The sequence below is a fragment of the Sinocyclocheilus grahami genome, unplaced genomic scaffold (assembly GCF_001515645.1).
Source record: "Sinocyclocheilus grahami isolate Dianchi unplaced genomic scaffold, SAMN03320097.WGS_v1.1 scaffold8.1, whole genome shotgun sequence".
NCBI lineage: Eukaryota > Metazoa > Chordata > Actinopteri > Cypriniformes > Cyprinidae > Sinocyclocheilus > Sinocyclocheilus grahami.
The window spans coordinates 2,222,323-2,240,408 of record NW_015505187.1 but is presented as its reverse complement, the minus strand read 5'-3'; the positions used below and the strand labels follow the sequence as shown (position 1 = coordinate 2,240,408).

At 36.1% G+C, this 18,086-nt stretch overlaps 1 protein-coding gene across 5 annotated transcripts; it reads left to right on the top strand.

Annotated features, from left to right (window-relative positions):
- The first annotated feature begins 405 nt into the window (after positions 1-405).
- Positions 406-17,316, top strand: LOC107590451 (cadherin-related family member 5-like). Of its 5 annotated transcripts, none has more exons than XM_016279200.1 (17): positions 406-638; positions 6,249-6,346; positions 6,556-6,675; positions 8,310-8,518; positions 9,199-9,255; positions 9,333-9,425; positions 9,597-9,683; positions 9,916-10,008; positions 10,141-10,311; positions 10,907-10,997; positions 11,091-11,197; positions 11,443-11,643; positions 11,736-11,867; positions 13,065-13,143; positions 14,190-14,383; positions 14,917-14,937; positions 16,194-17,316. In XM_016279200.1, exons 2-17 carry the CDS (start codon positions 6,280-6,282, stop codon positions 16,848-16,850), a joined length of 2,379 nt encoding a protein of 792 aa, XP_016134686.1. In that variant the 5' UTR covers positions 406-638; positions 6,249-6,279; the 3' UTR covers positions 16,851-17,316. The 5 variants fall into 5 exon arrangements, with proteins under 5 accessions (XP_016134686.1, XP_016134701.1, XP_016134680.1 ...); XM_016279215.1 differs by having other exon boundaries at positions 9,916-10,026; positions 11,443-11,610; positions 16,194-17,309; XM_016279194.1 differs by having other exon boundaries at positions 9,916-10,026; positions 16,194-17,305.
- The last annotated feature ends 770 nt before the right edge of the window (positions 17,317-18,086 follow it).

Genomic DNA, 18,086 nt, shown 5'->3' with positions numbered 1-18,086 from the left:
AAAAAAAGGAATTTTAAAAAAAAAAAAAAAAAAAAAAAAAAATTTTTTTATTTAGAATTTATCGAGAAAATGACTTAAAAACAATCATGTCACAATGCAAAAAAATCATGATGGCTTTATGTGAAATGTGACCTGGAGTCATTTTTATGACGTTCACCCATATTGTACATATACCAAAACAAGGGAAAGTTCTTGTGGTCCTTTTGACCCCATAGACAGCTACTCAGACTGACTGCAATTCTCAGTCTGAATTCTAATAACTAGCAGCATTTGCACACCTTGGACTGTATTAGCGTCGGCGCCTGAGCTAATGTTCTCAGTTTAACCTCCCTCTCAGCAGCCAGGGTTATCCTGTCCTGAAAATGCTGCCTAAGCCCTCGCTCTGCTTAATTCCCTCCAGCTAAACGCATTGTGCTCCCTCTCTCTCTTTCTCTCTCTCTCTCTCTGAGCAGCCCTGACTTAACTAGCCAGAGAAATCTGTTGCGTTTTGCACTGTGGCTACCTGCTGTCCCTTGTGGTGCAGGTTTGAGCCCCCCTCAGAGGAGAGACATGTGGCGAAAGACAGGAGCGGCCACCGCAGGAAGTCACAGCAGGATCCCCTGAGTTCAAAAACAAAGGATAACCACCACCGATCAACGGTGAGGAAATGCTGAGGGTGTTTGGTCTAGTGTGTGATTGGGTTGTTTACACTTCACAGGATATTGACAACTGGTGCTTTCTTGTTATGACTGTAGCGAAAGCTCACTTTCCCAGCATGCCTGGGGTTTTGTAAAGCGTGCCCTTCAGACCAGTTTTTGTGATTGAGTGAATATTTAATGCAAACAAAAGTATATTTTTCCAGCTGTAGTAATAGACAGCTGTATAGATGTTCAGTGACCTCTTTAGATCGGTCTCAAAACAATCTGATTACAGAAGCATCCAGTCAGCTTAGCTTGGGCCTGATCTTATAAAGATGACAGGAATACAGATAAATGGTTTTGTGACTTTGGCGAGAGTATTTCATTTGTCTTCGCTTTTACTTTTAAAGTGATCTGTATCAGAAAGTCTGTTATTTTTCAGTTTACCGACTGGCTCTGCTTCATACTAATTGTCTCATTATGCTTGAGTCCATGTCCAAAGCTGCTCTAATGAGTCTGATGGTCTCATCTAAGGAGACAGCATGAATTATTACGCTTCTAAACATGCTGGACATCGCTTAAGTTGCCGGTCTTTCTCTGTAGTGTTTATTAATGTGTTTCTGCAGATTTCTGCAGATTTAGCCATAAACATTTCTGTTACAATTACAGTAAAATAACTGGTAAAATATCATGAACTGATATTATTTTATACTTAAACTAACCTGAACTACTAAAATCCGCTTTGTACCTTACAGTCTCAGGTAAAAAAGCTGCCACTGGGGTGGTACCCTTTTAAAAGGTACCTTATTTATACCCAATTGGGTGCATATTAATACCTTAAAGGGACAGTTCACCCAAAAATGTGGTTGTTCCAAACCTGTATGAGTTTCTTTCTATTGTGGAATATAAAACAATATATTTTACACACCAACGCCAGCTGTTTCTCTCGAACACTCGCGGAGATTCGTCCTGAAGAAGGCTCGGCTCCGAAGCGAAAAGCTGATGTGCGTTTGCACGCGCTCTCCTTTTATACCCGTGCTGCGGAGCGGGGTGCGCGTGGCGAAACACGCACGCCAACTGTCATTGGCTTGTTTAGTTAACACTCGAAGGTGATTGGGCTCTCGGGCGAGATCCCAATTCGTCAGTCACTGACGTAACGTAGAACGTGACTGACTGAATGGGAACCAAACAGCTGCTTGTCCTCACTGACTTCAATAGTATGGAAAAAATACTAAGAAATACTACAACTTGAGGGTCAGTAAATGATGACAGAAGTTTCCTTTTTGGGTGAACTATCCATTTTAAATGTAAGTATTAGTCATGTTTGATAGGGTACCACCCCTCAGACAGCTTTTGTACCACTTTTTGGTACCATTTTTTTTTTTACCGTTTGTAACTACCTAAAAGCATCATCATAATACAGATGGTAAAACAGAAGGCCTCATGTGCTAAAGTCTTCAAAATTTGGCTTCCGTGATATTGTTGGCCCATATATTGTGATATATAGTGATACCTAGGCAGAAAAAAAATAAATAAATGCATTTTTAGATAATGTAATAATACGCTTTAATAAGTGTTAACTAATTAATGTGATTTGTGGCACTGTTCTAAAGGTTTTTATTATTGATTAACTTTTAATTATTAGCTAATTAACTATTTGTTTACCATAAATTGTGGGGACATTTTTATTTTAAAAGTTTTAACTATTTACTGTATGTAACAACGTTCGTAGTTCGGGAAGAAGGAGGCGGGAACCGGCGAACGCTCAAAGAAAACTTTAATAAAATAAACAAACACAAAATAGCACAAACAGAACCAAAACACAAAATAAAATCCAGGCCTGGTCCTCTCTCGTCTTTCACTGTCGTCACTCCTCCTTTTATCCTTCCGGAGCTCCTCCGTGGGACTCGAGACCGGTGAGTGGTGTAGGTGTCGCTGATTATCAATTACTCCACCGGCCTTGCTCTGTTCCCACGGCTCTCGGCCCCGCCCCCACTCGACACACTGTAAAATACACAGTCTTGTTGAATATGTTATTACAGTAATAACAGTAATGTGAAATATTATTGCAATTTAAATGAAATGCTTACTATTTGAATATGTTTTTAAAATGTAATGACAACGCTGAATTTTCAGCAGTCATTACTCCAGTTTTCAGTGTCACACGTTACTTCAGAAATCATTCTAATATGCTAATTTGTTGCTCATTTATTATTATCAATGTTGAAAACAGTTGTTATTAAACATTGTTAAGCAATATTTTTCTAGCATTCTTTAATGAATAGAAAAGTATGAATCATACAAAAAATCGTACTGAAAACAAACTCGGATGGCAGTGTGTATAATAATATTTATGAAGTAATTCTAACATTATACTTCTAAAAACATATTTTTACATGAATTTACAGTAACATTCGTTGTATTGTTGTGTTTTCTTTGTGTCTTTTAAAATGTTTTGTGGATGTAGGTAGGTAAACACATTTTACCGTTGAGGAGTGCACTATATCATCTCTGCAGATGAGTGCTCTCAAGTGTGAGATTAGACTAATCAAATCAAAACAACACAATACAGCGACTTTGCTAATTCTACATATACTTCTGCTAAAACTCAGAAGAGCTTTAATTTGGCAAAGTGGTCTCGATCAACACTTGCAGACAAACTCAGACATGCAGAGACGTGCATAATAAATAGCGGGCTGCCGTGTACAGCAAGAATATTAAACCATATTGTGCTGTAATCCCATAATCTTGAGACCTACTTCCTGTTTCGCATTAATTACTCGATTTAATCCCTAATCACATGCAAGCCACATACAGTCATCCTGTATCCAAACAATCATTGATTACATCTGGTGTGGATGCACCACAGTATTTCTGAGGTTCTGAGGTCCTATTTTATATTAGGTGGCCTTAACTACTATATTTAATTTAATCATTTGTTACAATGCACTTATTCATGTTTTTACACTGTACTTATATATTTTAAAATACCTGCATGTAATTACATCTGTAATCAATTTCTGTAATTACATTTATAATTATACCGTTGAATTACCCTTAAACCTACCCATACCACCAAACCTGTCCCTAACCTTACCCGTATCCCACCTCAATAGCAGCAAAAGTGTTTTGCAATACAATATGAACACAGTAAGTACATTGTACTTATTTTTTGATGTAAGTTCATAGTGGTTAAGGCCACTTAAGTGGGACCATTTCTGACATGGTAAACATGGTTATGCATTCCTGTTGATTCAGGATTACATTATGACATATTTTAATCAGGCCGTTCCCCAGAAACATGAATTATGAATTATTAGACTCTTTAAACAAATTGCATTGCAACTACTAAATTATGAATAGTATTACTTAAATGTGCTGTTAATAAGGACTTGGCTAGAAGACACAAGAGAGCCGCCAGAGCCAGCCGTATGTTTAGAAAGCCATGTAAAATTAATGTAAGTTCAACTTTTTAAAAACATCTCGAGACTTTATGGCGGTTTTTCCCATCCGACTGCATCTCAAGTTTTTAAATGAAGAAAGTAGGCTACTCTTTGTGATTGGTTTTCGGTCCTTTGTATTAAACTATACATACATGCATGATTCTGTTTTGTTTCTAATTGTTTAAGCAACTTTAATTATATAAGGTTTATAAACATTATTTTAAACATTATGCACTTTTTTCAAAGATAGTCATGTTATTTTATTATGCGTTGAAGAAACATGTATTATATTTCTTGTGGCCTCAGGAGAGAAGCCAAAAGCATTTTTCCCCCCTAACTGAAATTATGCCTTTTAAATTCGAATATAATTCGAATATTGATAATATTTACGTACAAAATTCGAATTTAGTTTTTCAGCCATTTTGACAGCCCTAATAAGAAAACATGAATGCAATCAACTAATGCCAAAATCAAGCTACTAAACTCTATACATCAATAATGATTGTAATGGCTTTGCAATATAAGCATCATAACATAAGGTACAGTAAATACATTATGTATGTATGTTATTATAGGCTATATTTCAACACTCACTTTAACACAGCACATACTGTAATAGTGAGTCTCTGGACCATTTCTTCTTTATTGCCCAAGGGATCCTGGGCCTTAAAAAACAGCCTCTAATGGTTATACCATACTGTACTCCAAAAATTTGGGGTCAGTAAGATTTATATATTTATTTATTTTTAATTAATGTGTAGTTTTATGTAGCAAAGCTGCATTCATTTAATCAGAAGTGACAGTAAAGACATTATAAAAGATTTCAGTTTCAAATAAATGCTGTTTTTTTAAACGTTCTATTCAACAAAGAATTCCAAAAACTGTTCCACAAAAATATTAAACAGCACAAGCAACTGTTTTTAACAGTTTTTAAATCAGCATATTAGAATATTTCCGAAGGCTAATTTGTTACTGAAGACTGAAGTAACGACTGCTGAAAAGTCATCTTTGCTATCACAGGAATAAATTCTATTTTAAAATATATTACAGTAGGAAATAATTACAGTTCTGCTTTAAGTTTAAAATTCTAAAAATTCTAAAAAATCTCATTTGTTTTCTAGGAAACATGTAAATAACTTATGTAGCTTCTAAAGGACAGACAAATAAAATAAGAAAAATGTACACATCAACATCCTGTTTAAAAGTTTACACTAACCCATCATAGCATAATAAAGTGTGTTAGCCTATTATCCACAGCCACAGCAAGTTCAACCACAATAAGCATCCTCAACTGTGAACTTCAATTTAGGAAAGATCAGAATAAGATTATCCTGCATGTCATGGGGCCATGAGGTGTGTTTTTGACATTACCCGGTCTGTAGTGGTCATGTGATGAATCCGCTGTAAAGGTATAATTCAACCAAAAATGGCAATCCTGTGATTATTTACTAATCCTCATGCTGTTATTTCTTTTCTTGTATAGAAAACAGCTACATAAAATATGTCCTTTTAGAGCATGCCGGTTTGAAATAAGTGAATTAAATAATGAAAAATATTTTTGCATGAACTATCCCAACAAAATTATCTATAATTAAACAGTAAATGTGTAATTATGTGTAGTAGCATACAAAATGCGGCGAGACGGAATGAAACGACAAAAATTTGGTTTATTCTTGCCTGGGCAGACAGCAAAACTTAAGAGGGGAAACAACAGTTCTTAGGCAGCATTGCAGGTATTATGTGAGGATTTGAAAAAGCTCTTATGTGGAGGGGTGCGTGGAAGTGGAAGGTGGAGGATCAAAAGTGCGGCCTGGAGGTCACGTAACCGACATCACTGCCAGGCTGTTGGCTTGACACTGGCTAAAGACATCATAATAGGTTTTAAGTACTAGGAAAGACCTTGGGCGAAGACTTAACATGACTAAAGCCCAAGCGGAAGTAAACAAACACTGAGAGGTGAGACTGTGTGACGTTCTAGTAATTCATTTAGCGGTTTGATTCGACTCACTTGAGTAACTTGGCTGATGAATTTCAGATGGTGGCGCGACAGTATAAGTATGCTTTGTTAATCTTCTGATTTAATTGACCTTTGGTGTGAATAGGAAAGTCTGCTCTTTGTGACAGGTAATATGAGCACTCTAAATCCTTCAGAGCGAATGACTGTCAGGGTTTGGCATTTCTTTTACAGCGGGGACAAGGAGCCAAGGGCAATATCAACCATGTTGACACCATGGAGATTGTTCCTCTGCCAGATGGCACTGAACATATTCTATCACATCGCTAAAGGTAAACACCTCTCTAAAATCAGGATCCGCAAAGGCTAATTTTCATGAATCACTGCTCTGTGATAATATATGTACCAGACATGGTTATGAGGTTGTGGAAATGATAATGAGTCTTTGAATGATCTCTTCTAGTCATGAGAGTTCTGATTCACTCAGCCTATCAGAAAGAAAAGTCACAAGTGAGATTCAATTGTTTTTTTTTCTTGACAGAAATTGGAGAAATGGAGAGCAAATGGAGACTCTTGCATAAAGCAAACATTAAACTGTGTTCACAACTGATTTTTACTTTCATTACATGGCAAATGTCAGGATATTTGACAACAAAAAATTGTAGGGACTTGATTTTATACATCAGAATTGTTTGTGCCCCAAGTGTTATGCAAAGGCCCAAGTCAAGGGCCTCATGATGTGTGTTTGTGGCCTTGTGGCTTCCGCTTGCCGTCTTTATAAGATCGTAGTAGGGATGCACAATATTATCGGACCAATATCGGAATCGTCACAAATTATGCCGATATGTCTTGCCGATAAGACAAATACATTAACTCACATGTGCTCAGGGTGTGCTAGCGATTAGATCAAGTCAACAGTGCAATTAGATCACGTCAGCATTGTGGCTCATTCTTGAAGCACATTTTTGCCTGAATAGTGTTTAGATTCACGGTTTTGGATCGCTGCATTTAAACTGAGAATGCACGTACAGAATGACTTGTTGTTGGTGCATGATAGAGTAAACAGTAATAGCACGTGCAGCGGCAGCCTCCCTCGGGTCCTAATGCCGGCTCAGTAAGGAGTATTAATTCCTTAGGGGGCGCTGTTGGCCTACTTCTAATAAAATGAAAGCAAAATACACAAATAATATTTAGACTGTGTTTCTGATTAAATAAAGCAGTAATTGATCCCATGAAATCATGGGTATGTTTTGATTTAAAGGTCAGAAGCTATAGCTTACATGAAAAAAAAAACACAAACATGACACTTGTGACACAAATTTTAAATCATAAAATAAAATGTTAAGTTTACCACTGCGTCTTTCTGAAAAAACAACAACAATGCAGCGATTAATATATATAGTTTATTTATAGTTATTTTCAAATCTTCAATGTACTGTCATTATAAAATAACTTATGTTTATTTCATTCTAACAAATAAGTTCTTGTTAAAAACTAACCAAAATTTAAAATAATTATATATCGGTATCAACATCGGCTATCGGCCAAAGTGAGTTGAAAATGATCGGCATATCGGATATCGGCAAAAATCCAGTATCGTGCATCCCTAGATCGTAGAGCATCCCATTTGTCTGCATTAATTTGATAATTTTGCTCTGTTATATCAACAATCGTTTGAATATAATATTAATTTAGTGAATTTAATTTTGTACATTAATATGAATATTAAATGGAATAGTTAATGAAAGTGTTAATTCTGAATTCTGAGAAAACAAGGCAGAATTGCAAGGTGTTAACTCTATATTAACTCTATTAACTCTTCTAATAAAAAGTCAGAATTGGGAGCATTACTTCAGAATTTGAAAAAAAGGTAAGATTTGCAAGGTGTTCATTTAAAATTCTGAGAAAACAAGTCAGAATTGTAAGGTATTAACTCAGAATTCTAAAAAAAGAATCAGATTTGCGAGCCGTTAATTCCGAATTCTGAGAAAACGAGTCAGAATTGCGAGGTGTTAAGTCCGACAAAGTACTGTGTGTTATAAACTCACAAAGTCTCAATTCCAAGATGTTAACTCACAACTGCATATAATAGATATAAACTCAGAATAAAGTCAGAATTGTGAGAACAACCCTGATGCAGGAATAGTTGGGCAAAATCCAATACATGTTACAATTATCCCTGCTCTCCCCTGCTATTACAAAGGTGTTGTTTTATAAATTAGCTTTGCAGTCTGTGATTTTATGGATGATTTGTGTTGTCCTCATAATCTAATCAGTCTCTCATCTGAACGGCAGCCAGTTTGTGCCTTGGTGGTCAAGACATATTTGCCACGGTCCGAGAGAACAGTCCCACTGGAGAGATCATAGCCCACCTCAGTATCAACGGAGACCCTGGAGCCAGTAGCATCCGCCTGTGTCTCACAGGAGAAAACGCTGACTGGTTTTACCTTGAAGGCCGAACAATCCGACTCAACTCGTCGTTTTCAAGGACCTTAGATCGAGAGGTGATTAACAGCATGTGGAAGGAAGCCAGAATAACACTGAAGCATTAGGACTGCCAGCCAACACAGTGGAGGAGTTTTAAGCCATAGTTTGGGGTTTTAAAATAGAATGTCTATAAATGACAAATGTTATAAGTTATATAAACTCTATTTTACCAGATTCGTCTGTTGAGACTAGGGCAAAATAACACAAAACGTTACAACGATAAGCAAAATGAGCATAAAACAAGAGACGACATTTAAATACAATCAAAATACATACATTGCTTGAATGTCTTTTACATTTTTTTTGTATAAAAATTGTTTTCGTCCTAAAATAGTATAGTTTTTTTTGGTAACACTTTAGTATAGGGACCAATTCTCACTATTAACTAGTTGCTTATTAACATGCCTATTATTAACATATTGGTCGTTTATTAGTACTTATAAAGCACATATTGTGCATGACCATATTCTACATCCCTAATACCTAAACTTAACAACTACCTTACTAACTATTAAGAAGCAACAAATTAGGAGTTTATTGAGGCAAAAGTCATAGTTAATGGTTTGTTAATAGCGAGAATTGGACCTTAAAATAAAGTGTGACCATTTTTTGTTTTGAGTGATAATTGTGATTAAAAAAATTACTATATAAATATTAACCTCTCTATGCAACCTATTTTTTTTGTGGTAATTTACAGGTGCTGGGATCAGTTCTGATAGCTGCTTTGACATGTTATGAAGATGATATAATTAGGGTATGGTATAAAAACGCATTTAAAAAATAATGATGTTTCATACTGGAGTGCATTTAACCCACAGTTTCTTATTTCAGAGTCGATATCGAATTATGGTGGAAATATTGAATGAAAATGACAACATGCCATATTACCTTGAAGACACCATTCAACCACGATATATAAGTGAGGTAAACTCACTTTGGTCCATTTTTACTCCAGATTTTACTCTGTATACTGAATTATTTCGGAATTAAACTCCTGTCTAAAATTAACCTTTTACTGATCATTTTACATGTGTGATTATTTTAATGAAACATTATAACCTAGAGTCCTTACATCTGCTGACTCTCTTCCGACAGTTGCTTACTGTAAACTCGATGGTGTTCACAGTAAAAGCTAGAGACGGCGATGGAGACACAATCACTTATATGACCGACAAATCCACAGTGAGTGATGCCTTCGATAAAAGACAAAATTACAGATGAAAGGCTGAATAAAAGGTTTTGCAGTAGCCTCAATCGGTCTGTCTGCAGCTGACTGACTACTCCTCAAACTATCACTTTACAGGGGCCCCAATGTATTTGGACACATAAAAATACATGAATGTTATTAGAGAACCCCTTTTCCTTTCCACAATCCAAGAGAACATTACCAACACTGTGTGTTTCTCTCATTCAGGCTGATGCCAGCTATTTTAGGATTGATCTGCCCAACAGCGGGATGGTGATCCTGGATAAACCGTTGGACTATGAGACTAAAACCCAGCTGCAGGTGGTCATATTTGCTGTGGTATGTAGTACATGTTATTCACATATGTGCTGACTGGCAATCACAAAGCATGTATGTGCTGGAAAGGAATCCTAATTAAGAGAAAACAGTTTGAACTGCTATTTAAATCACCAGGAAACGACCACAAAAGAAAAGTACAGCACAACAGCTACAGTCACTGTGAACGTTCTAGACGGTGATGACCAGTATCCTCAGTTTCAGCCATGTGCACCTGTTTATGAAGATGGAGATCATAATATCTGCACCAACCCTGTGTACAGTGTTAACATCACAGAGACAGATGAGGTATGTGGTAACATTTTTGTGTACAGGTGATTGATTTAGCTGAAATGAATTCATATACTGTAGATTACTGTTCAAAAGTTTGAAGTCAGTACATTTAAAAAAAAAAAGTAATATTTTTATTCTGCAAGGAGGGATTAACTGATCAAAAGTGACAGTTAAGACATTTATTATCTTACAAAAATAAATAAATAAATAAAATATTTCAAATAAATGCTGTTCTTTTGAACTTTGTATTCATCAAAGATTCCTGAAGAAAAAAAAAATCTATCACCATTTCCATAAAAATATTAAGCACAACTGTTTTCAACATTGATAATAATAACAAATGTTTCCTAAATAGCAATCAGAATATTAGAATGATTTCTAAAGGATCATGTGACACTGAACACCAGAGATAAAATTATAAATATGAAAACTAGAGTAGCCACATTAGCTGTCTGCAAAGTATCTGCTTTTTATTTCACAGCATCGTTTAATAATGTTATACAATGAGTGTAATACACTTTTTTTTAACGTTTCGTTTAAAAAAAAGTGGAGTTGTGAAGCTTGGGTCTTCACCTGTATGGTTAAAAATAAAATGCTCTTTATGATCTAGGATGCTGTGCTCTATTTTTCTCCGGGGCCCATTCATGCTGAAGATGGAGACAAAGACATACTGACTCCTCTAGTCTACAGTATTCTCTCAGGTGAGTTTACTGTATGTTGCATTGATTTATAGACTATTTAATCCTTTAAATCTCCATTATAGTTTTTAAATAATATTCAAAATGACTTTCTAGGTGATGGCAATGGCAGATTTACAATCGACTCTAAAACAGGAGAGATCTCTCTCAGGCAACGTGTGGAAAACAGACTCCTCACACCTTCATTCAGGCTCCGCATAATGGTATGACGAGATAATGTCTATGTTTATGAACAACAAAGTGATGGCTGATTTACCACGCTGATCTGCTGTATAGCGTTAACAAGGACACAGTATGGAAGTACTTCAACTGCCATATTGCAGACCATAATGCTAGGCAATAAAAAGACAATAAAAAGAAATTGCATTGAACAAAAAATGTGTGGGTTGTGTGACACAACAAGGACATCAAAGTTCTCATCATAATTGCCCTTTGAAAACTCTGACAGGCTGCGCAGGTGAACGACCCAAAGAAATATTCGGTGGCGACGGCACTGGTGCATGTAGTGTCAGAGAACCGATTTCCTCCATTCTTCAACAAGACTGTCTACAAAGGGTTCCTCATTGAGAGCTCCAGCCCTGCCACACTGGTCACTACCTACGGGAACCAAGTCCTGGTAGTCCAGGCCATTGACAGGGACTTCAGAGATGTAGAGCGAAAACATTTCCTTTATAGGAAGCACTTTAAAAATGCCTGCAAATCTTCATTTATAGCATTTTCTCTTTTTTTGCTCTTTTGCAGGGAATAAATCCAAAAATCCATTACACAATGCAGCCCTTGACGGGCAGCAATAAACTGTACCACATTAGCCAGGATGGCATTGTGATTGCAAAGACGGACCGACTCAGAGCATTCGACCGACACATCCTTGAGGTGACAATTATGATATGATATATATTAGGGTTCGGGAACCTTCTTAAATTCCTCTGATTGGCCATTGCCTTCAAGAAATCAACAGATATGTCTGTGATTGGCTACGCTGCTCAATGCTGAAAAAAACACGTTATTAAAGCAGCACTATGTAACTTTTGGCGCTCTAGCGGTTAATAAACAGAACTGCACACATCCCGCGGAAGAACATTGCAGCCGGAGCTACTTCTCTAAGTTTATGTCTATGGCGATCCACGCAGGTATGTGTTACTCCGCAGCGGTGACGACCCGACCAGGCTACAATAGTCCAAGTACTTATTATAAGTGTACCGTAGTGATTCGGAATAAGACAAAAACGCGGTTTGGAAGATGAATTCATGATGTACTCGCTCATTATATACATTTTGCAAATTTTGAACACAGAAAAAGTTACATAGTGCTGCTTTAAATAGAAACCTTTGATGCACTTTCAGAGCACAGACACACCTACTCACTAGAGTGCTATGCTATTATTACAGCTTCAACTGAGGGTGTTAGTACCTCTGTAAAACCAGGCCTGGTTTACAAAGTGTGTAGGTGCAAAGCAAATGGATTTTTGTGTAGGTAATTCATCTAAATTGTTCTAGGTTGAACTATCTTGTATTGGTGATCTAGTCTATTTCAGTTATAATACATCCACTGAAAGCTGCATGGATTATTATGCATGCATGCATATCATACATAAGACACGTTTATAGGACATAAAAGATCTGTGCTGCGAAAGTACGTGGTGAAATGTTTCGAAATCTCTCATGGCACAACAGAGCACCAATTTCAATAAAAGGATATGTTTTAGTCCAGTCACTTTTTATATAATTTTAAATTTTAGCCTCTATTCTAAAAGTCTTGCGTTTTGTCAATACCACAAACAAGCTACAGGAACTTTAGGTTACCATACAAGTGGTTTGCAGTTGATTGCTGTCACTAACAGCACTAAACACACACTTGGCCAGTGCAACATGGTAAATATATTATTTTTCTAAACATTTCATGAAATCTATTGTCAAATTTTTTAATGGATTATTTATTGGTAAAGGGTGAGAGAGCTAGTGTGGCTCGCGAGTCATTGGTTCCCAACCACTGATCTACATGATATGCTTTATAGCAATACATATTTGCCATAACATCGCTGAAGATGTGATGGGTTTTTTTTAATCAAAGGTGATTGCAACAGATGAAGAGTCAGGTGAAACAGCCCATGCTTCAGTGGATATTGAAGTGCTGCAGAGGGGACAACCAGGTAAATGCACTTAATGGCATTAATTGTGTTAATCTTGAGGTTTTTTTAATATTAAGATTATGTAACTACAGTTAACTCTCCATTGTATGAATTATGTATTAACAGTGAATATATATATATATATATATATATATATATATATATATATATATATATATATATATTTCTTACATTAAAGTGATAAAACAAAAGTAAAGAGTTACCTTTTGAAAATAAAATAAAATAAAGTTCAATAAAATTTTGGAATTTGGAATCTTCACCTGATTCTCCTGAACAACTCATGTTTCTTATATGAATATTGATATATTATTGATACAACACCTATAAATTAAAATGACAACCAACTTGAAAAAGTTATCTTTTGAAAATAAAATAAAATAAAATAAAATATTGCAATATGGAAACTCTGTACTACAAAAAAATGTCTTCTTTAATTCAGTTCATATTTCTTGAATATTGATACATTATTGATAAAACGCCTATAACCTGAAATTGCATGAATCGTTATCATTTATCCTTATTGCCTCTAAAAATTATGTTTATCCTCATTGTTATAATCAATCATGCATCTATGCCGATTCTGTCCATTTTTTAGAAAACATGAAAACAAAAACATTCAAATTGATTTAACTTATCAAAGATGGAAAGAAAAATCCAAATGTAGATGAAATGTTTTTAATGAGGTGCAATTCTTCAGTATGTGTCATTCAGGTGAGAAATAAAATAAAATTTTGCCATGTATGGCAACACTGTACCATAGAGGGTCAAACCAAATATGGATAATAGTTTACACAGATCATTCGTCTGGTAAATTTGATTATTCATGGTTGATTTAAGAGGCACGAATAAGGTGTTAAATTAGATTAAGCCTCATTGTATTTTATTAACCTCTGTGCTCCTCCTGCTCCTCACTGCTCTACTTTTGGCAGTCGTTCAAAGCCAAACTAAATAATAAATCTCTTGGAGGTGTAAGACACAGAACTGACCACTAAAAAGTCTTTGTGAGCGGTTTGTAATTTTTTTTCCACCTCTAAACTCTCGGACAGTTCCCAGAAGTCCATTCGGTGAGGAACGTCTGTTTGGAGATATGAACGCAGGGATGGCCGGCGGCATCGCTGCCCTTGTTCTGCTAGTGGCTGTGACAGTACTATTTCTCTTCCTCTGGCTGGCCAAGAGACGGAGAGAGAGACGGGATCCAGCAGACAGGGGCGCAGTAGCTCTTGGGAAACACCCAAATGTGGTAAGAGCTACTATATTTGATCAATCATACCAAGTTGTACCCTTTAGTCCCTTTGTGCATAAACACTGATGGAAACCTAGCTGCTAAGACGAGATGTAAAATTTACCAATAAGACATTTGGCTATTTTGACTGAACTGGGCACTATGATAATCTCCCATTTTTTATGAATCTACAAGTGGCTTGTCTCGTCTTCCCTGCACTAGTAATAGTACGAAAGGAGCTAAAAGCAACACCAGCTGAGCTCACATCCTCACTGAGCATATGCTACAATCTCAGAAAGTTCATCAATGCCTTTTTTAAAAATAGCAGGAGAAATATAGAGCACATGCATATGTGCAATTAAATGTCTCACTGCTTTAGTGCATGATGACCGTATCTGACCTACAGATGTTGAAACAAGACTTTTGCACTAAACAAGGAAATACCACATAATAAATAAGCTTAAACATAATTTACAGTCAGAAATTTAGAAGAAACACTTCCTGCCCTTGTCGTTTTCCCCTCACATTCCTTTTTAATTCCTCTTATGTAGAGCTTAAGATGGTTTCAGCAGGTAAGCACTTGACATTAAGTAGCTAGACGTGTTCTGCAGTGTCACTGTCCCTTGTGAAGGTGAGATGTATTTTCTGAGTATCTGAAAGCCGTATACTACTGAAAGGCTGGTTTAAATGGGATTGTCGGTGTTACAGTTTATCAGAAACATGGTGCACCATTTAAGCTGGTCAAGTATACGAAGCACATCCCCTGTGTTTGATGGTTTGGTATGTTTCACTGTGTATTTGATTGGTCAGTGGCTGCTATCATGTAGATAGGCGTTTTGTATCTATGTATGTGTATTTTGTGTTACATATTTACGTTTAATAAACACTGTTGGAAATGTAGCAATTGATAATTGTGTTTATCGATTGTTTATTGACTCTTGAGAGATGAGACAAAATGCCACACTTTTACCTACCATTACTTAACAGTGAAGATAATCACTATGTTCTGTACCATTTCATTTACTGTTTACTTGATCGCTAATATAAAATAAGATAGTTAGATAATTTAGTTAGATAGATTTATATAATTTCATTCATTTTGAGGAGGTCTGCTAACTAGCAACACCATAAAAACAAATGAACACATGCATGGTTTAATACAGCATGATGGTAGCAACAGTTCAATAGATGGAACTGAAAATCTGTTATTGTTCTATGGATATTATATTTCTAATAATAGTTTAACGCTATGTTTGCAAACGTCTATTATAAATATTTGACATAACAGTTCATATTATTTTTTTTTGTCTGACATTGTGCATTACAGCCAGGAAAAAAAGAAAGCATTTTAAAATCAGCCAATATTAAAATTATTAAGGTCTTCTCTTTCCATATTCTAAGGCCATACAGGCTAAATGTATTTTATTTTATTTTTATAATGCAAACATCTATTATTAGTATAGTAGTCAACATTTGAAGTGGATCAAAACCTTAAACCAAAATGCGTTCTTGTCTTAGGACAACTTTGATGAACTTTTTTGATCCACTTCAAATGCTGACTACTGTATTTGACATAACAGTTCATAATTTTTTCTAATGCTGTGCATTACAGTTAGAAAAAAAACAACTAATTTTGTGAGAAAATAAGCAGGACGTTGCACCAAAAAGATTGATCCCAAATAATTCCCTGTAGTTTTGTCCCATGTCTCAAGAATCAGTGACACACATAACTACTCTATAATCAGCGCTGGACTTCAGTGGATTTGACCAGTGAATATGTCACAGTTGATCGAGGCAACCCTAAACGCCCTTTCTCCGTGGTCAACAGGTCAATTCAGGACGTCCCATATCGCTCATAGAGGATGCCTCCTACCACAACGAGGCATTCATTGACCATGAATACCCCAGTGATTTGTACACCAATGACATGCTTCCTGCGTCAATCAGGGCATATGAGTCTGAAAGGCCCATGGCACTGCAAGACATGCTGCCCATCCTGGTGCTTCCAGAAATAATACCCGCAAACACCTCATCTTCAGCTCTGACCAATGGGAATGCATTTGGAAAATCAGTCTCTTTTAAAGACGACGTAGGAGCAGCGGAGGAGACTTTGCCCAAAAATGAAGGACAAATTGTAGTTCAAATAGAAACCAGAGGAGATATTTTGATGCCTGTCATGCAGCAGGACACTTTTGCTACCGCTACAGCAGAAAATCCTGCAGAAACATTTGACGTTTGTTGCCCAGATACTTCTGTAAGACCCAGAGAGGAATGTGTCTTCGCTGATGCTAATGAGGATGATGAAGATGACAATGATCCATACAAGAACATGGCCTCTGTTATTTACAGCAGTGATGAAGACACGGGGGACGATGAGCCAAATGATTTAAGGCACTATTACAAACATGGGCAAAACCAGTATACAATTGACCACATGAAGGCCATCGGATTACAAATCGAGGATTCGGATGAATCGCAAGCCTGATTCGTCAAGCTCATTTGAACAAGTCGCTTTCATGAAAAGCCAAATACTTACAAGTTTAAACAAAGCGAAAATAGCAACAAACAAACAAAAAACAGGCTCATTAAATAGGACATAAATATGTATGATCAAACTCTACAGTTGGTTGAGCACCTGCTTTTCAAATTTTTTTTATATTCCATGTTTTCCTCATGTTGAACTGGTACAGAAATACACAGACAATACAGTGCACCTGATCAGCCTTAATTAAGAATCAGTTTAAATGAAGTTTTGATGACTGTGTCTTTGAAAAATTAAGATCCACCTCTAATGTATTTTTAAGATATTCTGACTGAAATTGAGGTCAAACCCTGAAAATTAAGTATGTATTGTAACTAAATTATTTTTTTTTACTTTAATGTTCTGATTACTGATGTCTGCAGTCACTTGTTGAGTTAAAAACACAAAAGGTTGAAATAAACTGTAATTTTCCAGTTAGTATTTAAATAATAAATACAAGTTGGAGAACACAATACTCTGTGCCAAAACTGATGGATTGCCATTTTTTCCTCAAACAAAAGCTAAATGCTGTTGAATAGTCTGCTGCAACATATTGCGTTTGTTGTTTTGAATTTGATGATTCGATGATATGCAGGTGCTTCAGGACTTCTGGAGATCCTGTGAAATGGCTCTATACATTATTATGAAGCTAAAATATAAAATTTCAGAGCATTTTTCTTTTGGAAAACATCTTGGATTCTACACAGTAGAGTCTTTTTTGAGGTAAAACTGCTCAAATTGTTTTGACAAGGGTGCAAAGTTCATCTTTTACTTGAAATATCATATAATAGCTGCATGTAAAAGCTCTGATGTGTCATTTCTCTGTTTGTCTGCAGGAGGCATCATCACCCATCGCTCCTCGCCATGTGTTGTAGGACTAAATCAGCAGCATCACAATCATATTTAAGAAAACTCTATTTCTAGAGGCACATGCAATCAAGATATCTGTGTCAGGACCAAGAACATTGTGAGAGACACATGGAGGTGAACATACAAATCTTTGTAAACAGCTGTTTTTGTGGCATTTTGTGTAATTCTGAGTAGTTTTGGTTTTGTGTGGAAGGATACAGGGGAATACAGTCCTATGAGCCCTGGTCATGGCAGCTTATATGTTGAAATATGTATGAACTTTTGGAACTTTGTCTGAAGCAGTTAAGTTAAAAAAACATATTCATTTAAACGTCACTATACTGCATATAC

What these genes read in the sequence shown, in the direction of transcription:
- LOC107590451 (XM_016279194.1), top strand. Translation starts at nt 6,280, where the DNA reads ATGTTGACACCATGGAGATTGTTCCTCTGCCAGATGGCACTGAACATA. An exon ending in CAAGGACCTTAGATCGAGAG is followed by an intron (nt 8,519 to 9,198) that starts GTGATTAACAGC and finishes GGTAATTTACAG; the next exon opens with GTGCTGGGATCAGTTCTGAT. An exon ending in TTGACAGGGACTTCAGAGAT is followed by an intron (nt 11,644 to 11,735) that starts GTAGAGCGAAAA and finishes GCTCTTTTGCAG; the next exon opens with GGAATAAATCCAAAAATCCA.